Below are 26,620 nucleotides of genomic sequence, written 5' to 3'. Positions count from 1 at the left end.
TCAAGAGGCAGCTGGACAGCCATCTGTCGGGAATGCTTTGATTTGGATTCCTGCATTGATCTGAGGGTTGGACTTGATGGCCTTATAGGCCCCTTCCAACTCTACTGTTCTATGATTCTATGAATAAGAATAAGAAAAGAAGAGAGTGTTCTTTTCCCTTGTTCCCTACTGTTCGTATACTCAAACATTTTTTTAAAAAAAGTTTTAAAAGATTTCTTTATGACTAAATAAATGTCGTCCTGTAGTTTCACTGCAGATAGTTTCAAAGAAAGACGGAAACTCAGGGCTTCATGATGGAGTGGAATAGGGAGATCACTAGGGCAATAGACCGGGTGGCTCCGAAACGTCCTCTCCCCCTGAATAGAGCTCAGATAGCACCCTGGTATACACCATGGTTGCGGAGTTTGAGACAGGAGGTGAGACGACTAGAGCGCCGGTGGCGGAAATCTCGCTCTGAAGACGATCGGACACTGGTTAGAGCAGCAATAGTGGCCTACCAGGTGGCAACAAAGGCAACAAAGAAGGGATTCTTTGCTGCCTCTATTGCGTCTGCAGAGTGTTGTCCCAGGAGGTTGTTCCAAGTGGTCCGAAGCCTGGTCGGTCCAGTTGCTCAGGAACCCATGGAGCATTCTAAACCCTTTTGTGACATATTTGCTAAACACTTTGCCGATAAAATTGAGCGCCTGAAGAGCATGATTCCGTACGCCGTGGATACAGAAAGCGAGCTAGAGTCGGCCAGTTGCATCCCGGTCCGGTGGGATCGTTTTCAGCCTCTTCTTTCTGAGGAAGTGGACAAGGTGCTCTCTACTGTGAAGCCAACCACCTGTCTGCTGGATCCTTACCCCTCATGGCTCATTATGAGTTGCAAAGAGAGGCTGAGCGAAGGGATCAAGGCAGTGGTAAATGCATCCTTGGAAGAGGGTGCAATGCCATCAGCCCTCAAGGAGGCAGTAATAAAGCCCATCTTGAAAAAGCCCTCCTTGGATCCCCAAGAGTTAAATAACTTTCGCCCAGTCTCTAATTTACCATTCTTGGGCAAGGTGATTGAGCGAGTGGTGGCCAAACAGCTACAGACACACTTGGATGAAGCAGATTATCTAGATCCATTCCAATCGGGCTTCAGGACTGGACATGGAACCGAAACAGCCTTGGTCGCCCTGGTGGATGATATGAGGAGGGCGTTGGATAGAGGAGAATATACCTTCCTAGTCCTCCTGGATCTCTCAGCGGCTTTCGACCACGGTATCCTTCTGGATCGCCTGGAGGGATTAGGAATAGGGGGCACTGTTTTACGGTGGCTCCGTTTCTATCTCTCAGACAGGCACCAACGGGTGGCATTGGGGGATGAGGTTTCAGACCCTTGGCCTCTCAATTGTGGAGTGCCACAGGGTTCTATCCTCTCCCCCATGCTATTCAACATCTATGTAAAGCCGCTGGGGGCCATCATCAGGAGGTTTGGGCTGCAGTGTCACCAATATGCGGATGACACTCAGCTCTATCTCTCGTTTAAGTCCTTACCAGAGTTGGCTGTGGATACCATGTCCAAGTGCCTGGACTCTGTAAGTGAATGGATGGGAAGGAATAGGCTGAAACTGAACCCCGACAAGACTGAGGTGTTGCTCGTGGGGGACAAGAGAAGGTTGGGAGATATAGACCTGGTGTTTAATGGGGTAAAATTGCCCCTGAAAGACCAGGTCCGCAGCCTTGGGGTCATTCTTGACTCCCAGCTGTCCATGGAGGCTCAGGTTTCGGCAGTCAGCCAGGCGGCTTGGTATCAACATCTGATACGGAGGCTGCAACCCTACCTTCCTGCCCATCTGCTCCCACGGGTGATACATGCTCTGGTCTCCTCCCGCTTAGACTACTGTAATGCGCTCTACGTGGGGTTACCCTTGAAAACGGTCCGGAAATTACAGCTGATACAGAATGCGGCAGCACTTTTGATTAAGAACAGCCGTCGCCGTGATCATATCACTCCGGTGTTAGTAAATCTACACTGGCTACCCGTTGTCTACCGGGCCCAATTCAAGGTGTTGGTGTTGACCTTTAAAGCCCTATACGGTTTCGGCCCAGTTTATCTAAAGGAGCGCCTCCAGCATCACCAATTATGCCGCCCGACAAGATCAGCCACGCAAGACCTTCTCTTGGTCCCACCAGTTAAAACAGCTAGGCTGGTGTGGACCAGAGAGAGAGCATTTTCAATTGTGGCCCCCGCCCTCTGCAATTCCCTTCCTTTCGATCTTCGTCATGCCCCCTCCCTGATAGGTTTCCGCCGGGCCCTGCAGACCTGGCTGTTCAGGCAGGCCTATGGGATTTCTGGGATGGGTTAGCTTTTAATGCTGTTTAGTTTAATTATTGAATGTGGTTTTCTGGTTTTATATTGTATTTTATTGTATCAGTGTACGTCGCCTAGAGTGACCGTTGGTTCGGCCAGATAGGCGACTTATAAATAAAATTTTATTATTATTATTATTATTATTATTTGTAGATCTCTTTGTGTTCAGGCCCATTTGTTCAATTTCAGCACCACCACCCCTGCACACACACAGTTTTACCCATGATAAGGAGTTTGGTGTCCATTTGCCTTCAAAACATAGCTCCTTCCATAGGTTAACCTTTAAGCTGTACACAGTCATTCTTCTAGTTAACGGAATTGAGGGGTATCATTCTTTAAAATAATGCCTGAAAATGTGAACTGAAGGTACAGATGCTATCTGCTGCCCAGGCAGGGACAAATTGGTCAAGAGATTTATTTCAGAGAAGAGCGAGAGATATTTTGCTGACTGTCAGTGGTAGGTAACAATGTAATTCAATAAGTGAAGGCCGAGTTTGAATAGATGGAAAATTAATCTTCGAGTCCTATCTCCCATGGGATTTTCCTGTGCCGTTACTGATTGCATTTCAGCTTCTGCCTCAGGAGAGAAATTGGTTGGAGACAGGTTTTAATCGTATTCAGAGCTACATTGGATTACTTTCATTCACAATATATGAGCTTCATTGTTTTTGCTGTGTTGTTTTTTTAATGAAAAAATTGAGGGGCTATGAAAAATGTAACAAATACAGTTTAGGTTATTGATAAAAAATAATTTCAGAGCGATTATTGTGTGATCAGAACATTCCTGGAAGCATCCTCGGGAAGTTGCCTCAACTGACAAAAGACGTATTACTCTGCTTGGGTAATATTTTTACTGTGCGATCTTAGTTCTTTTTATTAATTACCTGGTAAGATATAAAAGCTAATTTTATTGAATGGACGAGGAACAACTTTATCAAACAACATCAGACCAGTGTAAACTTCACACATTTGAGTTATGCTTATTGTTTTCTATTACTATTTTTATTTTATTTTATACCAGTGCACCATTATTTGTTTTTTGAGAAGTGGGTGAAACAGTCTCCATTACGTCTCACGAATAAATACCATTGATTGTTCTAGCTGTATTTAATTTTATAGGTGAAGGAAGGAGGAAAACTGTAGGAACTGGAGAAATACTTGGGAGTCTTTTCATGACCTATGTCCCAAAGCTCTGTGTGCACATGTGAGGCTGCTGCTGCAATTGCTATGAAGCTGCATCAGTATATAGTGCTTATCTATTAACACCAGTGGGGACAGCTCATTAACAGTATGCATTTCTTTGGTGTGAGGGAATTAGCTCATTCATTAATTCATTCATAAAAGAAAGGCGGGGTATAAATGTAATAAATAAATAAATAAATAATGAATAATTCTAATTAGTGGAGTCCTTAAATGGGCTTCTGAAACAGCTGCAGCAAGTGGGGTCCTCTGCTTCAGTAGGCAGGAGTCTAGAGAAGCAGGAACCAGCGAAGTGAAGGAAAAGCAAGAGAGTCAGACCTCTGGGCTCTGACTGACAGCATGAGTGATTCAGCACATGATTTCAGAGTGGAAATGGGCAATCAGAACGGTTTTTGCTAGGAAGTCTTGAGTTTATATACCCGCATAAACAAAGCAAAATCCAGCACTAATTACATCAGGGAAGTGTCATTCCTCCTTTTCTCTGCATATAGTGTTCGGTACTTCCTGGCAAGATGAGGCAGATCCCCACCCTGATAGAATTCTTTTGTTTCTTTAGTTAGCATAGCACGCTGATTAATTTTGTATGTGAACAATAGGTGCCTCTCCTGAGAGGCACCTTATCACAATTATTTCTTGGATCATGTCGGTTGGCTTGCAAAAGGACATGTCCTGCGCATATGGCTTGTAGCAGCATCTTAGCTGATATGACCAGCTTAGCTCCTTTGGCTACTCTTTCCATCTGGCTTCAAGCAGCCTCTTTGCAAAGTGAACCAAACTGAAGCCATTTTTTAAATCCATAATATTGTTGGAGTGAAGCATCCCCCAGGCTCAAAAGCAAGTAGCCAGCCTGCCATCGCTGCACAATTCAGGCTGCATTCACCACAAATAAAGGCAGGAGGAAAAAGCCCAGGCACAGGCAGGCATGTCATATGAATTGGTTCTTGTGCCTAAGAAGGAACAGCGGTGGATACAATAGACTTTTGGATATAGTCTGATTGTAGGCAGTTTCACATAATAATAAGGGTATACATGCAATGGGTGAAATAGCCCAAAAGTAGGGGTGGGAAACCTGCGGCCCTCTAGCTGTTATAGGACTAAAACTCCCATCATCCTGCTCCCTTGCTCTGCTAGTTGGGACTGATGGGGACTGGAGTCCAACAATATCTGAAGGGCCACAGGTTCCCCAACCCTGCCCTAAAACATGGTTAAGAACAGGTAACCAAAGATGGCAGGGGATATTCTAAGAAACACTTGCTAGTTTTTAAAGGACAAGGAAAAGCATTTTACAGCTGGTGAGTGGCTTGCTTCCTTTTCGACAATACAGAAAGGGAAATATCAGTTGATAGTTTTTAGTATTGTTCTTTCATAGTTCAGTGGAAACATAGGTAGTCTTGCTGTTGGTATTTATTTGGGGAAACAAATGGATGTGCTAGGATGCTTATCAAAGGGATGTATATGTGACACATCTCACTTCAGCAGCCCATTGTTGGTGCCTCGTTTACAGGATCAATCTTGCTTATTATTTTAGACAGCTGGTGGCAACACAGTGAATTTCATGTGGAACGTACATACACAAATAAGAGTTACAGTGAAGCAGTAATTGGGTCAAATTACAACATCTTTGAGTATTTTAAAATGTCATCACTTCATTTCCTAACCCACATAAAGAGCTGCAGATTTTTTTCATGTGAGCTTTTGGCTCTACTCGTGCTCTTCTTTTCAGACCTTACAGCAAATGTGCAGGTCCTGTTCAATATTACAACCCTCTCCCCATCACATGTGTCATTTGTTTGTTGAAGCACACAGGTAGGTTCTTTTAAGGCACTATCCATCCTGATCAGCACCCCTTTCCACACAATTCAGTTATTGAGGTGGTAGAGTCCCGCAGTGGTAGAATAGTCTGTACCACTTCAGACACCAGGCAGGTGGGAAGAAGGGATACAATTTTTAGTGCTCTTCCACTTAGAAAATTGCACATCAGGGAGAATGGTTCTACCCTATCCATTTCCATACTGTTCTAATTTTTCAACTTATTTATTTATTTTATTATTTATTTATTTCATTTTTAAACCGCCCATAGCGAATAGCTCTCTGGGCGGTGAACAAAACAAGATTAAAATACAATATTACAATAAAATTACAATAAAATCAGCAACAAGTTAAACGAAAAACATTAAATTAAACACAATGAACATTAAAATGCCTGGGAGTATAGCCAGGTCTTAACCTGGCGCCTAAAAGAAAGTACCGAAGGCACCAGGTGTATCTCCTCAGGTAGGCTGTTCCACAGTTCGGGGGCCACCACAGAAAAGGCCCTAGATCTAATAACAATCATCTGGGCATCCTGATGAGTTGGTACCCGGAGGAAGGCCTTGGATACTGAACGAAGTGAACGGGTAGGTTCATAGTGGGAGAGGCGTTCCACAAGGTATTGTGGTCCCACACCGTGTAAGGCTTTATAGGTCAAAACCAGCACCTTGAATCTGGCTCGGAAACGAATAGGCAGCCAGTGCAGGCGGGCCAGGACAGGTGTTATATGCGCAGACCAGTGAGTCCTCGTCAACAACCTGGCTGCCGTATTTTGCACTAGCTGAAGTTTCCGAACGGTCTTCAAGGGCAGCCCTACGTAGAGCGCATTACAGTAGTCCAGTCTAGAGGTTACCAGAGCGTGAACAACTGAGGTGAGATCGTCACTGTCCAGATAGGGGCGTAGTTGGGCTACTAAGCGAAGATGGTAAAACGCATTCCGTGCCACCGAGGCCACTTGAGCCTCAAGCGACAAGGAAGGGTCAAAAAGGACTCCCAAACTACGAACCTGTTCCTTCAAGGGGAGTGTAACCCCATCTAGAACAGGATGAACATCCACCATCTGGGCAGGTAAAGAGCTCACCAACAGTGTCTCAGTCTTGTCTGGATTAAGTTTCAGTTTATTAGCTCTCATCCAGTCCATTATCGCGGTCAGGCAACGGTTCAGCACATCAACAGCCTCACCTGAAGAAGGTGAAAACGAGAAGTAGAGTTGCGTGTCATCAGCGTACTGATGGCAACGCACTCCAAAACTCCTGATGACCGCACCCAGAGGCTGCATGTAGATGTTAAAGAGCATGGGGGACAAGACCGACCCCTGAGGGACTCCACAATGGAGAGTCCAGGGTGTTGAGCAATGTTCCCCAAGCACTACCTTCTGGCGACGATCCGTTAAGTAGGAGCAGAGCCACTGCCAAGCAGTGCCCCCAACTCCCAACTCCACGAGCCTCCCCAGAAGGATACCATGGTCGATGGTATCAAATGCCGCTGAGAGATCAAGGAGAATCAACAGAGTCACACTCCCCCTGTCCCTCTCCCGACAAAGGTCATCGTACAGGGCGACCAAGGCTGTTTCAGTGCCAAAACCGGGCCTAAAACCGGATTGAAACAGATCCAGATAATCGGTTTCATCCAAGAGCGCCTGGAGCTGGCCGGCGACCACCCGCTCCAGGACCTTGCCCCAAAAAGGGACATTCGCCACCGGTCTATAGTTGTTCAAAATATCTGGGTCCAAAGAAGGTTTCTTTAGAAGAGGTCTCAGTACTGCCTCCTTGAGACTACCAGGGACTACTCCCTCTCTCAAGGAGGCGTTTATCACCTCTTTGGCCCAGCCGGTGGTTACAGCCCTGCTGGCCTTCACCAGCCAAGATGGGCAAGGATCAAGGGCAGACGTGGTCGCCCGCACCATTCCAAGCACCTTGTCCACTTCCTCAAGCTGCACCAACTGAAACTCATCCAACAATGAAGGACAAGACCGCGCTCTGGACACTTCAATGGAGTCATCTGTCATAACATCAGAGTCTAAGTCCCGACGGATGCAAGCAATCTTGTCCTGGAAGTGCTCCGCAAATTCGTTGCAGCGGGCTTCCGATGTTTCCTTAGTATCAGGAGGGCCAGAATGTAAAAGCCCTCGTACCACCCTAAAAAGCTCCGCTGGGCGGCAAAGAGATGATCTAATGGTGGCAGCAAAATATGACTTTTTTGCCGCCCTAACCGCTTTTACATACAACTTAGTGGAAGCACTCACCAAAGAATGACTACATCCATCAGGAGTTCGCCTCCACCTGCACTCTAGCCTCCTTCTCTCTTGCTTCATCACTCTCAGCTCCGGGGTATACCACGGTGCTGTTTGAGTTCTGCACCGAAGGGGGCGCGCGGGAGCGATCATGTCAATGGCCCGGGTCATCTCCGCATTCCACAGATCGACCATGGCCTCGACAGGAGCGCCAGTGCTATCAGCCGGAAAAACTCCCAGAGCGCTCTGGAAAGCAACAGGATCCATAAGCCTCCGGGAGCGGACCAACTTAATAGGTCCCCCACCTCTGCAGAGGGAAAGGGCTGCCGTGAGTCTAAAGCTCAGCAAACGGTGATCTGTCCATGACAATGGAGTAGATGAAAAATACCCCACCCTCAGATCACCATCTCCATGACCAGCGGCGAAGATCAAATCAAGAGTATGTCCTGATACATGCGTTGGGCCAGTAGCAACTTGAGACAGCCCCATGGTTGTCATGGAGGCCATGAAGTCCTGAGCTGCCCCGAACAAGACAGCCTCGGCATGAATGTTGACATCCCCCAGTACCACAAGTCTGGGGGATCTCAACAATACCTCCGAGACTATCTCCGTCAGCTCAGCTAGGGAAGCCATTGGGCAGCAAGGTGGGTGGTACACCAATAGTATTCCCAATCTGTCTCCTTGGCCCAGCACAAGATGAAGACACTCCAAACCAGTCGCCACCTGGACAGGGTGCTTGGTGAGAGAGAAAGAACTCCGATAGACCACAGCAACTCCGCCTCCCCGGCCCTCAGATCTACCACAGTGCTGCACCGAATACCCAGGTGGGCAAAGCTGGGAAAGAGCAACTCCTCCCTGCTCACCCACCCAGGTCTCGGTTATACACGCCAGGTCGGCACCCTTCTCCACAATCAAATCGTGGATAAGGGTTTTTTTATTAACGACCGACCTAGCATTTAAGAGCAGCACCTGGAGATCCGAGAGCTGGCTGACAGTACAACCAACAGTCCTGTGGATACGAGGAGAACCGGAACAAGGCACAGACACAACTTGTCTGGGACGAGTTCCCCTTACCTGGCACGTTCTCCTCCCAACGCCATACCTCCCATTACCCGTCACAACGTTAATTGCAGGGACGTTTGGCTTGTTTTTAGAGAGTTGCATTCACACTTTTATCCTGCAGTGTCATAGTCTGTTTTACCACCTCAGGACTGCTTCATGTATAAATCCAGCCTACTTGGCCTCTGTGACAATGCACAGGCACCCTCTATGGGCAGAGACACACTGTTTTGCTGGTTCCAGTGCATCTCCACCTTGGTTTTCTGAAAACAGAGGCACACAATGCTAGTCAAACTCTGACCCTTTTTACTCTAGAACGTGGTTGGATTAGCTCATGTGTTTTTAAAAAACTACAGGCATACCCCGCTTTAACATACGCAATGGGACTGGAGCGTGTATGTAAAGTGAAAATGTACTTAAAGTGAAGCACTACTTTTTTTCACTTATCGATGCATGTGCTGCACTGCAATCATCATATATGGGCATAACTAATGTAAATAACACATTTATAACTAAAATAAACATAAAATAAAATAAAGTAAGCTTACCTTTAATGTCAGCTCGCAGATGCGAAATGGATGAATGAAAATGTACATGTGTTGCAGGAAGGATAAAGGAGAGGGCACATCTTCTACTTCATAAGTTAAGTCATCAAGGGCTAGACGCTTTCTTGCTGGTGACTTGGATGGACTACCTGAAGTAGGAGTAGGGCTTGGGGCTGATGTCGATGCTAGAGATGGATCAGTGGATGTTGATGGTCTGGGAGATTGATTGGGTGCTGCTACTGGCCTTTTGAGAAAGTAGGTGTCTATGGAGGTTTGAACTGTAGCTCTTTCCTTTTCCCTATAGATTTCTTTGTAACAGGCATAAGCCCCCGAAATGTTTGCATTGACTTTGGAACTTCTTTCAAAGTCCCTATCATGCTTTTCAAAAAGAGCCATGGTACTATCAAGATGACGGAAAGCTTCCAAAAGAACTTTTGAAGTTAGGCCTTCAGGCTGTTCCATGGTCTCATCCTCATCCGGCACATTTTCTTCCTTTCTCTCCTCTTCAACTTCAAGAAGATCTTCATTGCTGAGGGGTTCAGTATGGGACGCGATACGTTCAGCAACATCTTCTGCCTCCACTTCCACCTCTAACTGCCTTGCCATCTCTACAATATTTTCAGTAACATCAGCTACAGGATCTTCAAAGGCTTCGACATCATCAAATAACTGTGGGCATAATTTTTTCCAGGCCCCTTTCATTGTTGTTTCCTTGATATCATTCCAAGCATCTCTTATAGTTTTGATGCAATCCAAGATGTTGTTGCTTTTCCAGAATTTCTTTAGGACTTCTTGCCCTGTCCCCTCTTCATTTTCACTTGCTGAAGGTTCTTTTCAAGTAGTTCAACTTGAAGGTGGCTATGACACATTGATCCATGGGCTGCAGGAGTGAGGTGGTATTCGGTGGTAGGAATTCCACTCGAATGTTAGGGTTCAGTTCATCTAATGTTCGAGGGTTGCCAGGAGCATTGTCTACAAGGAGCAAAATTTTAAAAAGGGTATTGTTGTCCCTGCAATAGGCTTTCACCTCTGGTACAAAGCAGGTGTCAAACCAATCTTCGAAAATGGCTGCAGTCACCCATGCTTTTCTATTAGACCTCCAATGCACCGGAAGCATAGGCTTTAGTTTCAAGGTACCAGAGGCATTGCCACCTAACAGAAGGGTTATTCTTTCTTTAGCTGGCTTGTAGCCTGGCATTGTTTTCTCCTCTCTGGCGATGAAGGTTCTTGCAGGCATCTTTTTCCAGAACAGCCCAGTCTCATCCACATTAAAAAATTGTTCTTTGGAGTAGCCTCCCTCTTCAATAATTTTGGCAAGGTCGTGTGGATAGCTATCTGCAGCCTCAGTATTTGCAGCAGCTGCCTCTCCTTGCACTCTGATGTTATGTAGGTTAGACCTCTTCTTGAACCTGTCAAACCATCCACGGCTTGCAACAAATTTGGCATCCTTCGCTGCCTCACCTTTCTTAGCCTTCAGGTCATTGAATAGGCTTAAGGCCTTACTTTGAATCATTGCCTGGCTTACAGGAACCTGGCGTGCAGTCTGATTTTCTATCCAAAGTATTAAGAGTCTCTCCATGTCTGCAACAAGGCTATCCCTTTTTCTAATTTTTGTTGTGTTCACTGGCGTAGCACTCTTAACTTCCGCAAGAATTTTTTCTTTGCTCCTCATGACTGTGCTAACTGTCGTTCGAGTGAAGCCTAGCCTTCGGCCTATCTCAGCTTGAGAAACACCTTCATCAGACAGTTTAATCATTTTAAGCTTCATATCTGATAGATTTACGACTTTTCTTTGTATCTGCCATTATGTACTGTACTGTAATACTGTACAGTACTGTACTGTACAGTACTGAAGGCAAGGGAAAACAATGCCAATAAACACACACACGCCACACACACGCTGTTGGGAGTCACAAGCCAGCAGTGGCAAAAGCCAGAACTAATGATGGGCAGAGACAGAGAGAAAAAGCAGGAAAGGAAAATGGGACAATGGAGAGGTATAAAATGGGACAGTAAAATGAAATCAGGGGGATCTAAAATGAAGTCAGGGGGATCTAAAGAGCACGAAGTGCCCCCCCCCCACACACACACTGCCGCCACCTACCTAGGCCGGGGCAGGCAGAGCTCAATCGCTGTTTACAGTACTGTAAAGTAAAGTACTTAAATGTAAAATAAAATAATACAGTGTCTTTAAATGATTATGTACAGTACTGTAAAAGTCTCCAAGGCAGCAGCCGCTCAGATCGCTAGATTGCTCCGCTCAGAATCGCTCCGCTCAGATCGCTCTGATGACGTTTCGCAACGTTCCCTCAGTGTCCGTTATTGCGTAGCGCGTAGGTTAAAGTGGGGTATGGTGGAGTATGGAGCATGTACGTTATAGCGAGGTGATGTTAAGTGAAGCGATGTAAAGCGGGGTATGCCTGTATTCAGTTCAGACAGATTTTGCAACTGATTGGTAGATTAACCCATTACCCTCCAGGTGTGGCCAATGAAAATGCTTTACTGTAGGCTCAGACAAAGATTATTGGCCCAACACTTTGCTGTGGGTGATCCTGAAGGATCTGAAGTCAGCAGTGAAGAAGGGAGGTGTGTCCAGCTGTGGGAAGAGTCGCTTCAAAAAACGCAGCCAGAAAAACCATTCTCGCTGCTTTTCATGCAACTAAAGTGCCCACAGCCTATGCCCATCACTTCTCCTTTGTTGTACCACTGTGAGCAGTAAACAGCAGTAGGTTGCTCCTCAGCCTTGTTGGTTCTTTTCTATAGTATGTGTGTATACTATACAATTGCTAAACACTTTCACATGGATTTACACATACAGCAGAATGAAATGATGTGGTAGAGCTGTAGTGGGATAGTAGAATGGATTATACCTCTTCAGGGCTTCAGTTGGGGGCAATCACCTTTTGAATGCTGTCTTGTGTCTAAATATTACATGCCCTAAATGGGAGAGGCAGGAACTGGGGTGAAGGAAGGGGGTTGGGTAATTGTTTTGCATATGTATTTAATTCATTTAATTTAGTGAGAAAACGTAAATAAAAACATTTAAGAATTGCATGCCCAATAGAAGTCTACCACAGGTGGCTAGTTTACTTGCAAGAACTTTTTTTTTACTTGAAGAAGCATCAAAAAACATTTCCCTCACCTCCAGTCTGAAGCAATACAGTCCTCTCTGTCTCTGGAAGATTCTTACTGCCATTCAGATACCTGTGTAGATCAAGCCTTGGACTTCTCTACAAGTATGTGTAAATGATGTGTACTGTATGCTTTAATATTTCCTCCCTTTTTCCCCCCTTGAAAAGTCTGGAAGTAACGAGAACGAAACTGGCAGTCAGCGAATCAAACCAGTATTTGAAGAGGATCCTGTTTTTGGTCGGCAAACATCCTACCAGCATGCCGCAGTCCACATACCAACTGATATATATGAAGGCTGTAAGTAGCGATTAAACTCACGGAATCTGATCTATTCATGAAGTTTGTAGACCTTATTTGTTAATGTTGTATGGGTATTTCCCTTGCCTTCATCCCCCGGCCCCTACTAAACACATCTCACGTTAGGAAGACTGCGTGATGTGACATATAATTAGATGAGCAATAGCCTTCTTCAGGCATTTAACATCTATATTGTGCAAGAGCAGTAATAGTGCTTAGTATGTAGGTAGCATATGTGTCATCTTGTGGGTAGAGCTGACATGTATTGCTTATTCCTGAAGAGTTTGAATGAGTATCTCCAAAAGAATGAAAATATTGGTGCTGAGGCACAGAATTATCACCACGACCCAGTACTGTGCTAAAAGGCTTCTTGGGATCTTGATGTATTGACCATCTGTGAGAGGGACAGCTGCAGCCTGGGTGCCTGAAAGTACGTGGAGTGTGCATCTGCCTGAAGAGTGGAATTGTGCCACCTTGTATTTAAACACCTACCTTTGCTACCTTCTGGCCCCACTTTACATTTACCCATTAAGCCTGTTGTTTCAGTGACTCTGAAACACATGGGCGTGATCCACAGGTCCTTTGTTTTAGGAGTTAGGATTGTGTGGCTTCGACTCAGTGCAGATAGGCTCCGTTCAGATGTTGCATCAACTTCTGGGCAGGTGTTCCAGGAGGCTGGGCAAAAGGCACAAGCCTACACCTCCCCCATTGTGGGAATGGAAGAAAGCTCTGATGTAGTGAAGCAGACAAAATAAGGAGGAGGAGTGGCAATTTTATACTTAGTTTTATATTCTCACACAAACACTATTAGCTGATGAATAGCTTGAAGAAGCCACTGATGGAGTAAAAAAATATTAATTTCAAACAGGAGTCCTTTAGATGCTCTGCGGTAGCTACGAGCTAGTGAAAGATATAAATATGGCTTTATACATAGGGATGAGTAGGAGTTTTTTCACTCTGCAATTTGGAGAGAACTCCCCTAGTTGATACCTCATGAGCCAGTACTCGTAATGGAACCTAGATCTGTGGTTTCATCCATAGACCTAAGAACTTTTCTGAGCAGCGGTTTGGTTATTCAGTTAACTAGGTGGACCAAGGGCTGCTTTCATTTTCCTCTCTTTCCCAGTAAAGCAGGTACCACTGTAGGCAGTAATATGCAGTCTCTGCCTGCAGCATTTTTAAAAGCAGCCTTGCACTGTTAATGAAAGAAAAGCATTCCCTGGGCGTCCTTTTAAGTAGCATTGCTGAAATAGAAATGGACTGCCTTTAGGTCGATCCTGACTTATGGCTACCCTATGAATAGGATGTTCATGGTAAGCGGTATTCAGAGGGGGTTTACCATTGCCTCCCTCTGAGGCTAGTCCTCCCCGGCTGGCTCCCATAGCTGCACAAGCCAGCCCCTTCCTTGTCCACAACAGCCAGCTGGGGGGCAACTGGGCTCCTTGGGACTGTGCAGCTTGCCCACGGCTGCACAGGTGGCAGAGCATGTAACCCCTGAGCCACTCACTGTGGGGGTGATCTTTAGCTGGCCCTTTACGCCCAGGAGACACAAGCATGGATTTCAACTCACAGACTTGGGACTCCCCACCAGGCTCTCCTCCCCACCATGCTATATCAGCTGTACTGTACTTCCATAATTTTTAAACAGCTGTTTGATTTCTGTTTTTGGGGGGTTTTGTTCTGCTTTCTGGCATTATCGTAAAAAATTCTCATGGGAGTGGGACAGGCTTTAATCCAACCCCATGTGGAAAAGGACTGGGACAAATATGTCCATCCCTAATTATACTTGATGGAACAGGGAAGCCTTGGGATAAATATAAAACAACGTTATGCCCAGGACAATCTCTTGCAGCTTTAGTTCTCTTTGGTTTGAGTTTGCTTGTTTATTTATATATTTATAAAAGTATTTATATACTGCCCTCTCGCAAAACATCAGGGTGGTATACAGCAACATGAAAAGATTTAAAAGCAGTACAAAACAATTACGAAAATGACTGGCTACTCAAGAGACGTTTTAACCAGCTGTGTAAGTCCGTAGGAGTTCAATAAAGAAGGGCAGTTAGGATATTTTAATCAATGGGTGTTCCATTGTCTAACACTATGTTGATTTATTTCTTCAACTTGTATCCCATCCTTCTTCCAAAGGAGCCCAGGGCAGGAAGCAGCAAAATGTTAAAACAGTACAATTTGAAATCAAATAAAACATATTTAAAACATTAAAATTATCTAAGAACATTTACAACATCCAAAAACATTTAAAAAGCAATCATATACCCCCATAGTAATTAATTTCATGGTTGCCATGCCAATGCCTGGCTAAGCAGCAATATTTTTACATTTCTCCTGAAACTCAGAAATGAGGTTGACAGGCACATCTCACTACGACAGGCAATTCTACAAACAGGGAACCACCAGTAAGAAGGCCCTGTTACGAGTTTGTCCCAGCCGAGCAGCACTAAAGGAGGCACCACCAACAGGGTCTCTCCTGCCGATTGTAGGGCCTGAGACTGGGTCTCAAGCCATTAAGGGCTTTTTACACTAGTGCTAACACCTTGATCTGGGCACGATAACTCACTGGCAGTCAGCACACAGGTTTCAGACCCGGTGACAAGTGATCCCATTGGGCTGCCCACTTACCAACCTTGCAGCCGCATTGTTCACTAGCTGCAGCCCCCACTGGCTATATAAAGATTGGGGATAAAATAACAACAAACAATAGCCGTTCATCAGGTTGAGCGGCACATGGGAGAAATAAATCCACCACTACTTACAAACTAGACATTTTTAATTAGGAATGATCCAAGAAGATTAAGAGAACTAACACAATTTGAACATATCTTAATTAATAACCCAAAGAAAGCATTGTCCCAGATACATTACTTACTGATGCAGATAAATAAAAACAGCCCAGTATATTTATTTACATAATTTATACCCCACACCTTCAACAAAGATTTATGTTCTCAAGGTAACAAAATTAGTAAGAAACAAAAAGTAAAATTTAAAATAATAATAAAAATAAAACATACAAACTAATAGAGCAAATTAAAACATACAAACAAAAACAGTCACCTCCAATTTAAATAGATGGCAAAATCAAACTGTTCTAAGTTAAAGAATGATTATATTTCCCGTTCTTAAAAGCTTGTCTTATTACTGGTTTTCATATGTGGAAACAGTTTCCTGGTAGGTCCAGTGCAATTCATCTGAAAGAATGTTTAAATGGTAATCATTCTTTTGTTATTTTAAATGTTGCCAAATTTTTAAATGTTGTTGATACTAGGGCTAAAATGATTGACGTTTATGAAATCACTGGCTTTGTAATGCTTGCTTGATTATCTGTAATGGTCCATGGATCAATAAACATTGTTTTATGGGTGTGAAGTGTTCTACATAATAGTAACAGCCAGAATTATATATATCAAATACTGGAAATACTCTCAGATGGTGACATTAAGAGAATGACACATAAAGTTATGAGATACAGCTGTCCAGGTTCAGAATAACATGGGCCCTATGGAAGAAGTGGATGTACAGAGTGAAGAAGAGTGGGTTTATTCCAATATATAGGATTGGAATGCACAACAAGATACTGTTGTAGGAAATCTATTCCCATTGTTAATAGAGATAGAAAACTCTTTTTGTTCTATTGTTCTTCTGTATTTATATTTGCTTTTATTAGCTGTTTTTAATGTGTTTTTTATTTTAAAAAGTCTACTAGTCCACCATATAATTACTCTACACTCTTTTAGGTTTGTGTAAATAGGGCAAGTGTTAGAGAGTTACCAACTGTCCTGCCTAACCCAAAATGGCTGTTGAAAGTGCAGGATAAAGATTATGCGGATAAATAAATAAAGGAATAAACATGATACTGTGCTAGACACAAAAATGGCTTCAGGAATAGAAAAATGAGGAATCTCACTCCACTCCGCCCCTTTGGAATTTAGCACTGCTCATTTTAATTCTGCAATCTTCCGGCTCCACAAGTTGGAGACCCTAGTCTGACCTGAATTTATTTAAAATTCACATGCATTGCTGTGTGACGCACAAGTGGAAATGGAAATGTCAACAGGATCAAGCAGAGAAAAAGTTGTGTGCAACTTGCGGTTTCTCATGCAGCATGTCAAAATGACATGGATTTGGAGGATTATTCTGGGATTCTGACTTTAATAATGTAAAAGTGCACTGTAATTGAAGGATTAGAGTAGAAATGGCTCTGTTATTTTAGATGGTTCCCATTTCAGCTAAACTGTTATGAGAAATTTTATCATTTCTGGAAGGCTAATTTATGTATTTTTTGCTGGTGTCCTTTTGAAACATGATTCATTGGCAAAATCTTATCTTAAAATTTGGTATTTTGAATTTATGTAGTATTGCCTTTTATGGTTAATGTATATATTTCATTTCAATAGGCATATATTTTAGAAATAATATATTAGGAGGGAAGCATAATATGAAAATCAATATTTTACCAAATGAACAACTGATTAACTCACACTCTCACAGATACAGTTTTCACAGGGACAGAATTAAAGCTAAGGAATAGAACATGTTTTGCATGTGTGAGATTCCAGGTTCAGTCATCGCTTATTGGATTTGTTGGTGGCTGTGTGTATCCACTCCAGAGCACAGATATATATCCTCCACAAAAGATTGTGCTTGATTTTTTTTAAAATAAAACAAAAACGTACATACACAGAAGAATAATGAAAACCAAATGAAGTAATGGTTTTGATATTTTTTACTTTTTAACCAAGTAATGACAAAAATATAGCAAAAGCTTAAATCTGAATACCAAAAATTTAGCAATGTTTGCATAATCAATAAACAGAGTAAAAAGATTTATTGCGAACTGTATTTTCATTTTTTTTAATACAAGGGAATACTAATTTCTTTATTATAAAACATTTAGCAGACAAGAAGCAAGCATATTAATAGCACAATTCTATACATATATTCTCAGAAGTAAAGCCCCATTGACTTCAGTGAGACTTACTCCCAGATAACTGTATATAGGATTGTAGTTTAAGGCTATAATCCTTCAGACACTTATCTTCAAGTAAGTCCCGACTGAACACTGAAATTTACTTCTGAGTAAATATGCACAGGATTTCAGTCTTGGAATTTTCTCAAGCTTATTGGAAATTATTTTCTACAAGGAAATTAACAAAAAAGCCAGTTAGAGCTTTAGGTTTGAACCTAGTAATTAAGTCAAAGAAAATCTGTTCACAATAGTATATCAAAAGCCTGGGGGGAAAACACATTTGGAATATTTTCAAGAACTATTCCTGTGAGTGTAATAAGAGAGATTTACTTCAAGAAAATCTTTATTAAAGAGAGGTTTTCATGAATCAGTTGAATGCTACATCAACCTAGAGCTATATCAAGGATCAAGAGAATAATAAAAGTTTCCTGACATTTTATAAATATTTCAAAGGAGTAATAAAACAGCATACAACATTTTTTTTCTTTATGGAAATATTTAGTTCTGTTCATGATAAAAAAACATATGGACCTGGGTTTCTTGTTCATACAAAGGGCTTATTATTATTTGTGTAGCACAGGTGCCCCACTACATTCCACAACTTTTTTCTGTATAAAAAATTGATAAATTCTACTGCTGCTTCTTTCTCTCTTAATCTTCAATAGCTAATGTACTAGTTATTAAAACTGGTCCCATGCTCAAACTTGTGTTTGGAAACTCCAAGCTACAGAAGCTCAATATTCTGTATTCAGTAGGATCTGTCCATTTCTGTTTTCACAGTTTCTCATTTTTACAACCTTAAATTCATTAAATCCACATTTCCTTTGGGAGGAAGGATGGGATATAAATTTAATTAATTATATTTTCTGCAGCAATTTTTATTTGCAGTTTTCCTTTTGTTATATCTTCAAGTCAATCATGACTTATGGCAACCGTATGAATCAGCAATCTTCAATAGCATCTGTTATAAACCACCCTCTTCAGATCTTGTATGTTCATAATTTTTGCCCCATGCAGCTCCGAAAGGTCAGTTCTCCTCATACGCCTTACACTTGTCTTTCAGCAAATGATTTGCATTCTTTTGACTCTCTTGTGTGTGCGCGCGTGTGTGTCTGTGTTACGTGCCTTCAAGTCAATTACAACTTATGGTGACCCTATGAATAAATGACCTCTTAACAGTATTTGTTATAAACCGCGCTGTTCAGATCTTGTACTTTTTCTACTCCCTTCTGTTTTTCCCAGCATTATTGTCTTTTCTAGGGAACCATGTCTTCTCGTTATATTTCGAAAGTATGATAACCTCAATTTCATCATTTTAGCTTCTAGTGATAGTTCTGATTTAATTTATTCTATCACCCAATTATTTGTCTTTTTTGCAGTCCATGGTATCCGCAAAGCTCTCCTCCAACACCATATTTCAAATGAGTTGATTTTTCTCTTACCTGCTTTTTTCACTGTCCAACTTTCATATCCATACATAGAGATTGGGAATACCATGGTCTGAATGATCGTGACTTTAGTGTTCAGTGATACATCTTTGCATTTGAGGACTGTTTCTAGTTCTCTCATAGCTGCCCTCCCCAGTCCTAGCCTTCTTCTGATTTCTTGATTATTGGTTAATGACTGTGCCAGGGTATTGATAATCCTTGACAAGTTCAATGTTGTTATTGTCAACTTTAAAGTTACATAAATCTTCTGTTGTCGTTACTTTAGTCTTCTTGACGTTCAGCTGCAGTCCTGCTTTTGTGCTTTCCTCTTTAACTTTCATCAGCATTTGTTTCAAATCATTACTGCTTTCTGCTAGTAGTATGCACACTTTACCATAATATATGCATGTGTTTTTCAATTGTTTTTAATTTTTTTTAAAATTGTGTTTTTCAATTGTTTTTTTCTGTTTTAAAATTTGTATATTTGTTTTTATTGTTTAAATTGCTGTAAACTGCCCAGAGAGCTTCGGCTATGGGGAGGTATATAAATGTAATAAATAAACAGATAAAAATAAATATTACTTGGTAGGATCACATTACATTTTGGTTTTGCATTACAAAATTTGAGAAATGGGAATTTCAAAGAATGGCTGTGTTTCGGTTCACATATTGTTTGGAAAGTGCAAATTTGGTAGGTTTGCCTTTGTTGACGGAATTTTACATTGGTTCAGGCTTTAGTGAGCCTTCCAAAAGGCGAAATTATTTTGGGCACAGATAGGTAGGAAGATGCAAAAAATTCTAAAGATAAATATTCGGTCAAAACCAGAATTTTTTTTATTGGGTTTTATGGATAAACAAATAGAAAAGAAATATGGAAGAATAATATTATATATGATTACGGCAGCAAGATTATTATATGCACAAAAGTGGAAAATGGAATCAACACCAACAATGGAAGAATGGTTATTGAAATTAATGGACTTAGTAGAAATGGATAAATTGACATGTTTACTTAGAGAAAAATCGACAGATACATTTCTTAAGGAATGGAAACCTCTCTTAGACTTTTTGTTGAAAGATCAAAATAAAATGATGATACTGGGATTTGACGATTAATTAAGACAGCCTATGGAGAAAAGGGACTCTGTATGTATACATTAAGGGACAGGTTTGATGTATATTATATACTTATAGCTGATCTGCGACAAATCGGAAGTCAACTATTTTATTTTCATTTTTTTGTTGATGTATTGTTATGTCTTTTTGACTTTGTTTTGTTTGTTTTTGGAAAAATTTGAATAAAAATTATTAAAAAAAAAAAACAAAATGGCTAGGCCTCAATTTGTTTAGATACTTGCTGAAATTGCTGTGCAAGGAACTAAAGCAACAGCTGAATAATATAAAGTATTAAAATGCTTGCTTGCTTGTTTGGCATATTTTGTCAAGGGAGTCATAAAGGAAATGAGGAGGGGTAAAGAGAGATCTTGTTTGCAAGAAAGTGAAAAGTCAACTTGACATTGCATATTTTCCTAGAATTTAGTTACTTGTTTATGCCAAGTGTTGAGAACTCATGCCAATGAGTGACATATTGTTATGTATTATCATGTGATAATTGTGTAATCATGTAACTTTGAAAAAGTATAAAAGTTGGTCTAAAACTCATGTCGGAGGGGCTTGTTTTTGAGAATTGTATCTCTGGACAACCTCCCAAGCAGCTGCTTGAAATAAAGCTATCTAATCAAAGCATCAATTCTGTGTCTTGAGAGTATTGGTGTATAGGGCCTCCCAGTATTGAACTAAGCAGGGGTATGCCCAGTTGGGCTCCTGCAACACCTTTTAAAAGAAAACTTAAATTGAATTCCTTTAAGAACATAAGAACATAAGAAGAGCCTGCTGGATCAGGCCAGTGGCCCATCTAGTCCAGCATCCTGTTCTCACAGTGGCCAACCAGGTGCCTGGGGGAAGCCCGCAAGCAGGACCTTTCCCATTCTGCTTCAAGAGAATTCTGCTTCAAGAGAACCTGAATTTCTTCACTTTTTAAATCATATTTTTTCCTTCAGTTGTTACTGTTCTGCATAATTATGATGGTTCTGGTAATGGTGAGGGGCAATGAATTAATGCACAGTATATATCCCATTTCCCAACCACTGAAAATCTTGTTCAGCCACCTTTTCACAGTCATAAGGACTAGAAACTTGCTTTCTTTTTCTTTCCTGTAATTGAAAATTGAGATTCTGCAATCCATGCCATTTTGTCTCCTTTTATGTCCTCCCAAGAAATGCCAATGGCTTCTTTTTTTGTTCTGTGTCGTTCATTAGACTTTTATATGTAGGTGTAATCTCTGTTGGGTGTATGTGTATTACATGGCATACTTATTACGTTTCATGCAGCCATCCTAAGCAAGCATAACTGGGTTCATGAGGTCAGTTTCTGAGTATGGAAGCAAGTGGCTGCTCCTAAATGCATGTAAGGAGCATGGAGGTTTGCAGCCACTGAGACTGCATGCACAATATTCTTTCTCCAGATAGCGATAAGCACAGCGCAAAACTATGTGGCTGCAAAGATTCCCTAAGTCCATAAACATTATGCCCCCAAACTGATGTTTAGTCCCATATGGAAGTTCTGTATTAAGCAAGCACTACCAGTCATATAGTTCAGCACAAATCTTTATTCTTCATGTTGCACATCATTTGTTTTATCTTTGCATCTCACCTTATTTATTTTTTTTTGCAACAGGAAACAAAATAAGAAACAGATATGGTATTTAACTAGGGGTATTGATCACAACTCAGATGTTGTCACATAAAGACTAAAGCTGCACAGGGAACAGAGACAATGTGCGGGAAAACTACTGTTCTCAATCAGGCTCCTAAGTCTGTCCTTAACTGGACAAGGCTACCCCGCAGGGGAGTCAAGCTGGGCTTAAGTCCAGCATCTTATCCCTGCCACATCCCTTGGGGTGAGGAGGGAGGTCTTTCTGATTCCCATGCCTTCTAATCTTCAAAACTCCTAGTGAGTGACACAAGTTAACCCCAGTAGTGATCCATACCCCACCACACACACTTGTCAAGTGACCAAAGCCAATTAAAATAATTAACCAGCACCCACCACTAACTGCACCATCCCCAAGAAATACAGTATGGAGTAGTTGAAACAATTGCCATCTGCCAAGACAATTGCAGATAAGAACAAAAAACACCTACTCAGTCTGGTTAAGGTGATCACCAGCTAATCTCATATTGCAAACCAGCGTGGGCGGGCTGAATGCCATGCTGTAATGGAGAAAGGGGAAATAGGGCTGTGTGGAAGGCCTTGTATATCTTCCATCTGCCCCTCCCAGGTGCTGGCATATTTGTATGCAGGCACCTGAAGTGGTCTGTTGTTAGTATCCCAGCCCTGCTGGAAATGCACTCCCACTCGGAAGGCTTTTAGCCTCAGATGGAGGAGTCATCTTCCTTTTAACCCCTTCATATGTGAATGCAGTCACTACCTTCTCAGTCCACTCCATGCACCAAATAAAGTATGAAAGTTCACGGCACAGAGTTTGTTTATTGCATCTAAAACCAAAAAGAGGATCTCTGTCTTTTCACCTTGAAATATCTATCATGTTAGAGTGTTTTGATTTAGAGGCATATTATAATGCCTATAAAACCTGGATCCTATAATTATCATAAAATAAAACATCAAATAGGAATATCTTGAGGTGTTTCCATATAATTACTTTGATTTAATAACCAAGTGATTCAAAAAGTGGCCTTCTAAATGAACTAGCTATTTCAGCATGCTTAAATACCAAATGTGTTTTCAAAGCCACAATGCAAATCTAGTATGTTTGGTTATAGCCTCTGTCTTTTTTCAATTTCATCCCCATCTCGTTTTTCTTCTGTATCATTACATTTTAATCCTGTGGGCAGGGTCTATGTTGTTTTCTTAAGTTTTGTACAGCGCCTATAAAAATTGAGACATTGTTTACATAACCAATCATCATGACTAATAATAATTAATATCAAGTATTAGACATGGGAGATAACTTATCAAAATGGGTGATAGGTTTAATGGGAATACTTTTTGTTTTTGCTATCTTCTAATATATGTGTGGGATGCACACCTGGCAACATTGTTGTAATCTTTCAGCTGTCAGGCTAAGACATTCCTGTTGGCCCAAGTTTTTGGTTGTTAACTTGGACTATACTGTGGTGCAACTTCTGGCCTGTTTTGTTGTGTCCATCTTTTAGTGAGGTGGGGTAGGATTCATCCTTTTCATAGTTCTTGTTTGATCGGTTGCAAGTTTGTTCTGTGGTATTTTTGTATATATTTGGTTTTTAAATAATTGTCATTTTGTATTTTGTGGATTTGTAAGTCAGTTTGAGACATCTGCTTCTGAAATGGAATGAATAAATATAATCAATAATACCAATAGGCAATTCCAGTTCCTGGAATTATAATCATGGATTGATGATATTGACAATGGGATACAAAACCAAACTCTCTTCTGAATGGCTTAGGAGAAGCCCTATAAAGACTAAACTAGAGGATACATCTACATGTGTGCATGTGTTTCATGTGTAAACTATGGACTACTCTGCAACTTGGAATTTATTTGTGACATACATAAAGGAATTTTGATCCGCTATGGACATGTCAGCTGCATTTCCCAAACTCTGAGACAGATATTAGAACTTACCTATATGACAAAAACATACGTGATAACAGGAGACAGCAACATTCCTTAGGATCACAGTAGTCAAGTATAAGCAAGTTCAAGTTACTGAGTGTGTGTGTTGTGGTTTCCGTTTGCTGCTTTTGTATTTAATTGTCGTACGCCAAACATTTGTTATGCCAATTTTTTATTACATATCTGATTGTCATGATGATAAAAAATAACAGCTAGCTGTGGCTGTTTGGGGCTGCTCCATACGGAGAATGGTGTGCAAGACCACTCCTCCGTCCGAAACAATATGCAAAACATAGCCATTCTTCAAAATGACATATTCACCCATTCCTATTCTCTAGCAACATTTAGTGATTTTAAAATGCTTGCAATGAATTCTGCTACACTTACAGTATCAGTGAAACAGCACAGGGAAAAGAAAGCTTGTAGTTGATGACATTATGCATAATAGTATCAGGAAGAGGGGATGGGTTAACTTGAGACTCTAGTACTCTACATTCTCGTATGCCTGTGAAAAGGAGATAGCAATGTTTGTTGTCATGTAGAACTGGATCTAAAATCTGGATTTTAAAAATTGTGTGTTAAAACCGGGTCAAGTTGGGGTCATGGCTGACAAGGTGTTTAAGAGGGTAGTGTAGAACAGGAGTAGAGAACCTTTTTCAGCCTGAGGGCCATAATTCCTTCTTGGCAACTTCTTGGGGGGGGCACATACCAGTGTGGAAGGAGCCAGAGGGCAAAAAAAGAAGTCCATTTTACCTTTGTACAGTAGGCACACATTCACACACACCTATCTTCCCTCCAGGCAAGCAAGAGCCTTTATCAAAGTTCAATGACACATTCTAGCCATGCAAAAACACTCAAGCAAGAGGGTATGAAGACTGGCTAGTGAGGGTGTGTGGCCTGGGAAGAGAGTGTGTGGCCTTGGGAGAATTCCAAATGCCAGACAGAAAGGCCTATTGTGTCCTGGGCCTGAAGTTCACCACTTCTGGAGTAGAGTGACCAGAAGCAGATCAGCTTCTCTCTTTTTTAAAAAAAGATAAAGTTCAAACTTTTTCCATTGTTTTTGTGGGGTCATGCAAGGGTCCATTTTGTCTCCTATGCTGTTCAACACATAGATGAAACCATTGAGAGTTGTCATCCAGAGATTTGGAGTGTGGTAGCATGAGTATGCTGATGACATGCACTCTCTTATCTTTCCATTCTGTCTGAATCAGAAGAGGCTGTACAGGTGTTGGGCTGGCGTCTGAAAGCAGTGATGGGTTAAACTGAGGCTAAATTGAGATAAGATGGAGGTCCTATGTGTGGGTGGGTTCCCATATCTGGGAATTAGTTGAATGACATGTTCTGGGAGAGAACTCTCCTGCATTTCCCTGAAGGAACAAGTTTGTAGTCTGGGAGTTCTCCTGTATTTCAACCTGTCACTGGAATCTTGAGTGGCTTGTACAGTTAGGAGTGTTTATTTTCTTAATGATTTAAAATATTTTTAAATGTTTTAAATATGTTTTTATTTTAATTTTAATTGTACTGCTTTAGCATTTTGGTATTTGCTGCCCTGGCCTCCTTTAGGAGGAAGGATGGGATAGAAATTGAATAAATAAATAATCCTGAGCCATAGTAAAGTGTACTTGAGCATGGCCATGGTGGCAACTTCTGAGGATTATGTTCTAGAGATGGCAGGTTCCATTAATTGTTCTTCCTTATCTCTTGAGTCATATGTTTAGTTTCAGGTCTACTCTATGGCATTTATAATCAATTTGTATATGCCAAATGTGCTAATGTACGTGGAAATTTAGTGAATTGTATGTTACTTTTATTGACATTTTTAAAAAATGCATGAGCCCTTTGCGTCATTCCAGATTCAGCATGCTTCCATTTTTTTTCATTAACCACAGGTTAGCATTGCTTTCAAAAATTAATCTTAGTTGCCTTGTTTTAGTAAACCATGGTTAAGTTGCTTCAGTTAACTATAGATAAGGTTAACCACAGTTTGCTTTGGTTAATCTAAGCCAGAAGTGAAATGTTCCAATCTACTCCTGACAGCCAAGCTGGAGAAGGAACGTGGAGAAGCAAATAATAAGGGTTGCTGTGGCCTATGCTAAACTTTGGTTTGGCATTATGGCCAAACCATTGTTTAAACTGGTCTCATATTAGTGAAACTGGCTTGGGCAAATGAAATCTTATAATTCAATTAAATAGCATTAATTAATATCATTGGGAAATAAGCTTGAAATGTTTTAATCTTTGTATTTTTCTATCTCATCTGCAGTAGATTTTAACTGATCTGAACAGTAATTTGGGTAAATTAAAGAAGTGCTAGAGGTTTTTTTATTAGATTGAGCTGGGGATCGATAAAAATCATTGAACACATTATGAATGCCTCTTTTTATTACAACATGGCAGCCTGCACTAAGAGTAATTAGTGCCTAATTTCCCATGAGTAGCTGCTGTGCAATCTAGCAGGGAGCCCTATGGGGAACTGTCAACTTGTCAGCAATCTGCATTTGTCACCCTTGTTTTAAAGCCAGAATTAATCTGTCTGTATCTATGATATAACACATAGCCCTCCCTCAGATTTGAAGGATATGGTCTAATAGTTAATCACTTAAGGCATCCTGTTGACAATTGGACAATATACAATAAATGATCACAGACTTAAAAGGACAGCCCCATGTGCAAATGTTAACTGTATTCAGTAGCTTGCTCCTATGGAGTTTTAGGGCAGCATTGTAGGGCCTGCTGAGGTACACACATACATATTCAGCACGATACTGATGGCTTGCATTTGTTGGAGATGGAAATTAGTAATTTGCTAAATATTCTGTGACACACCTGTATAGCATTGTTCCTATTGGACCCTTCTTAGGAGGACGCTGCCATGCTACTGAGCTGCTGACTGAAGCTCCATTGCCATGTCAAGTGACAGCACA

General features: G+C 41.4%; 1 protein-coding gene across 5 annotated transcripts in view; it reads left to right on the top strand.

The window, feature by feature from the left end:
• Positions 1 to 26,620, top strand: part of CACNA2D1 (calcium voltage-gated channel auxiliary subunit alpha2delta 1) — a 621,516-nt gene that overhangs the window by 340,556 nt on the left and 254,340 nt on the right. For all 5 annotated transcript variants that reach the window (XM_061582171.1, XM_061582168.1, XM_061582170.1 and 2 more), the window contains exon 6: positions 12,481 to 12,610. In XM_061582171.1, coding sequence (XP_061438155.1) covers positions 12,481 to 12,610 — 130 coding nt within the window. The remainder of the gene's footprint in view (positions 1 to 12,480; positions 12,611 to 26,620) is intronic.

This window comes from Rhineura floridana, chromosome 8, assembly GCF_030035675.1.
Source record: "Rhineura floridana isolate rRhiFlo1 chromosome 8, rRhiFlo1.hap2, whole genome shotgun sequence".
In the NCBI taxonomy this organism is placed as follows: domain Eukaryota; kingdom Metazoa; phylum Chordata; class Lepidosauria; order Squamata; family Rhineuridae; genus Rhineura; species Rhineura floridana.
Note: the sequence above shows the minus strand (reverse complement) of the source record. Positions and strands in the feature narration are given on the sequence as shown.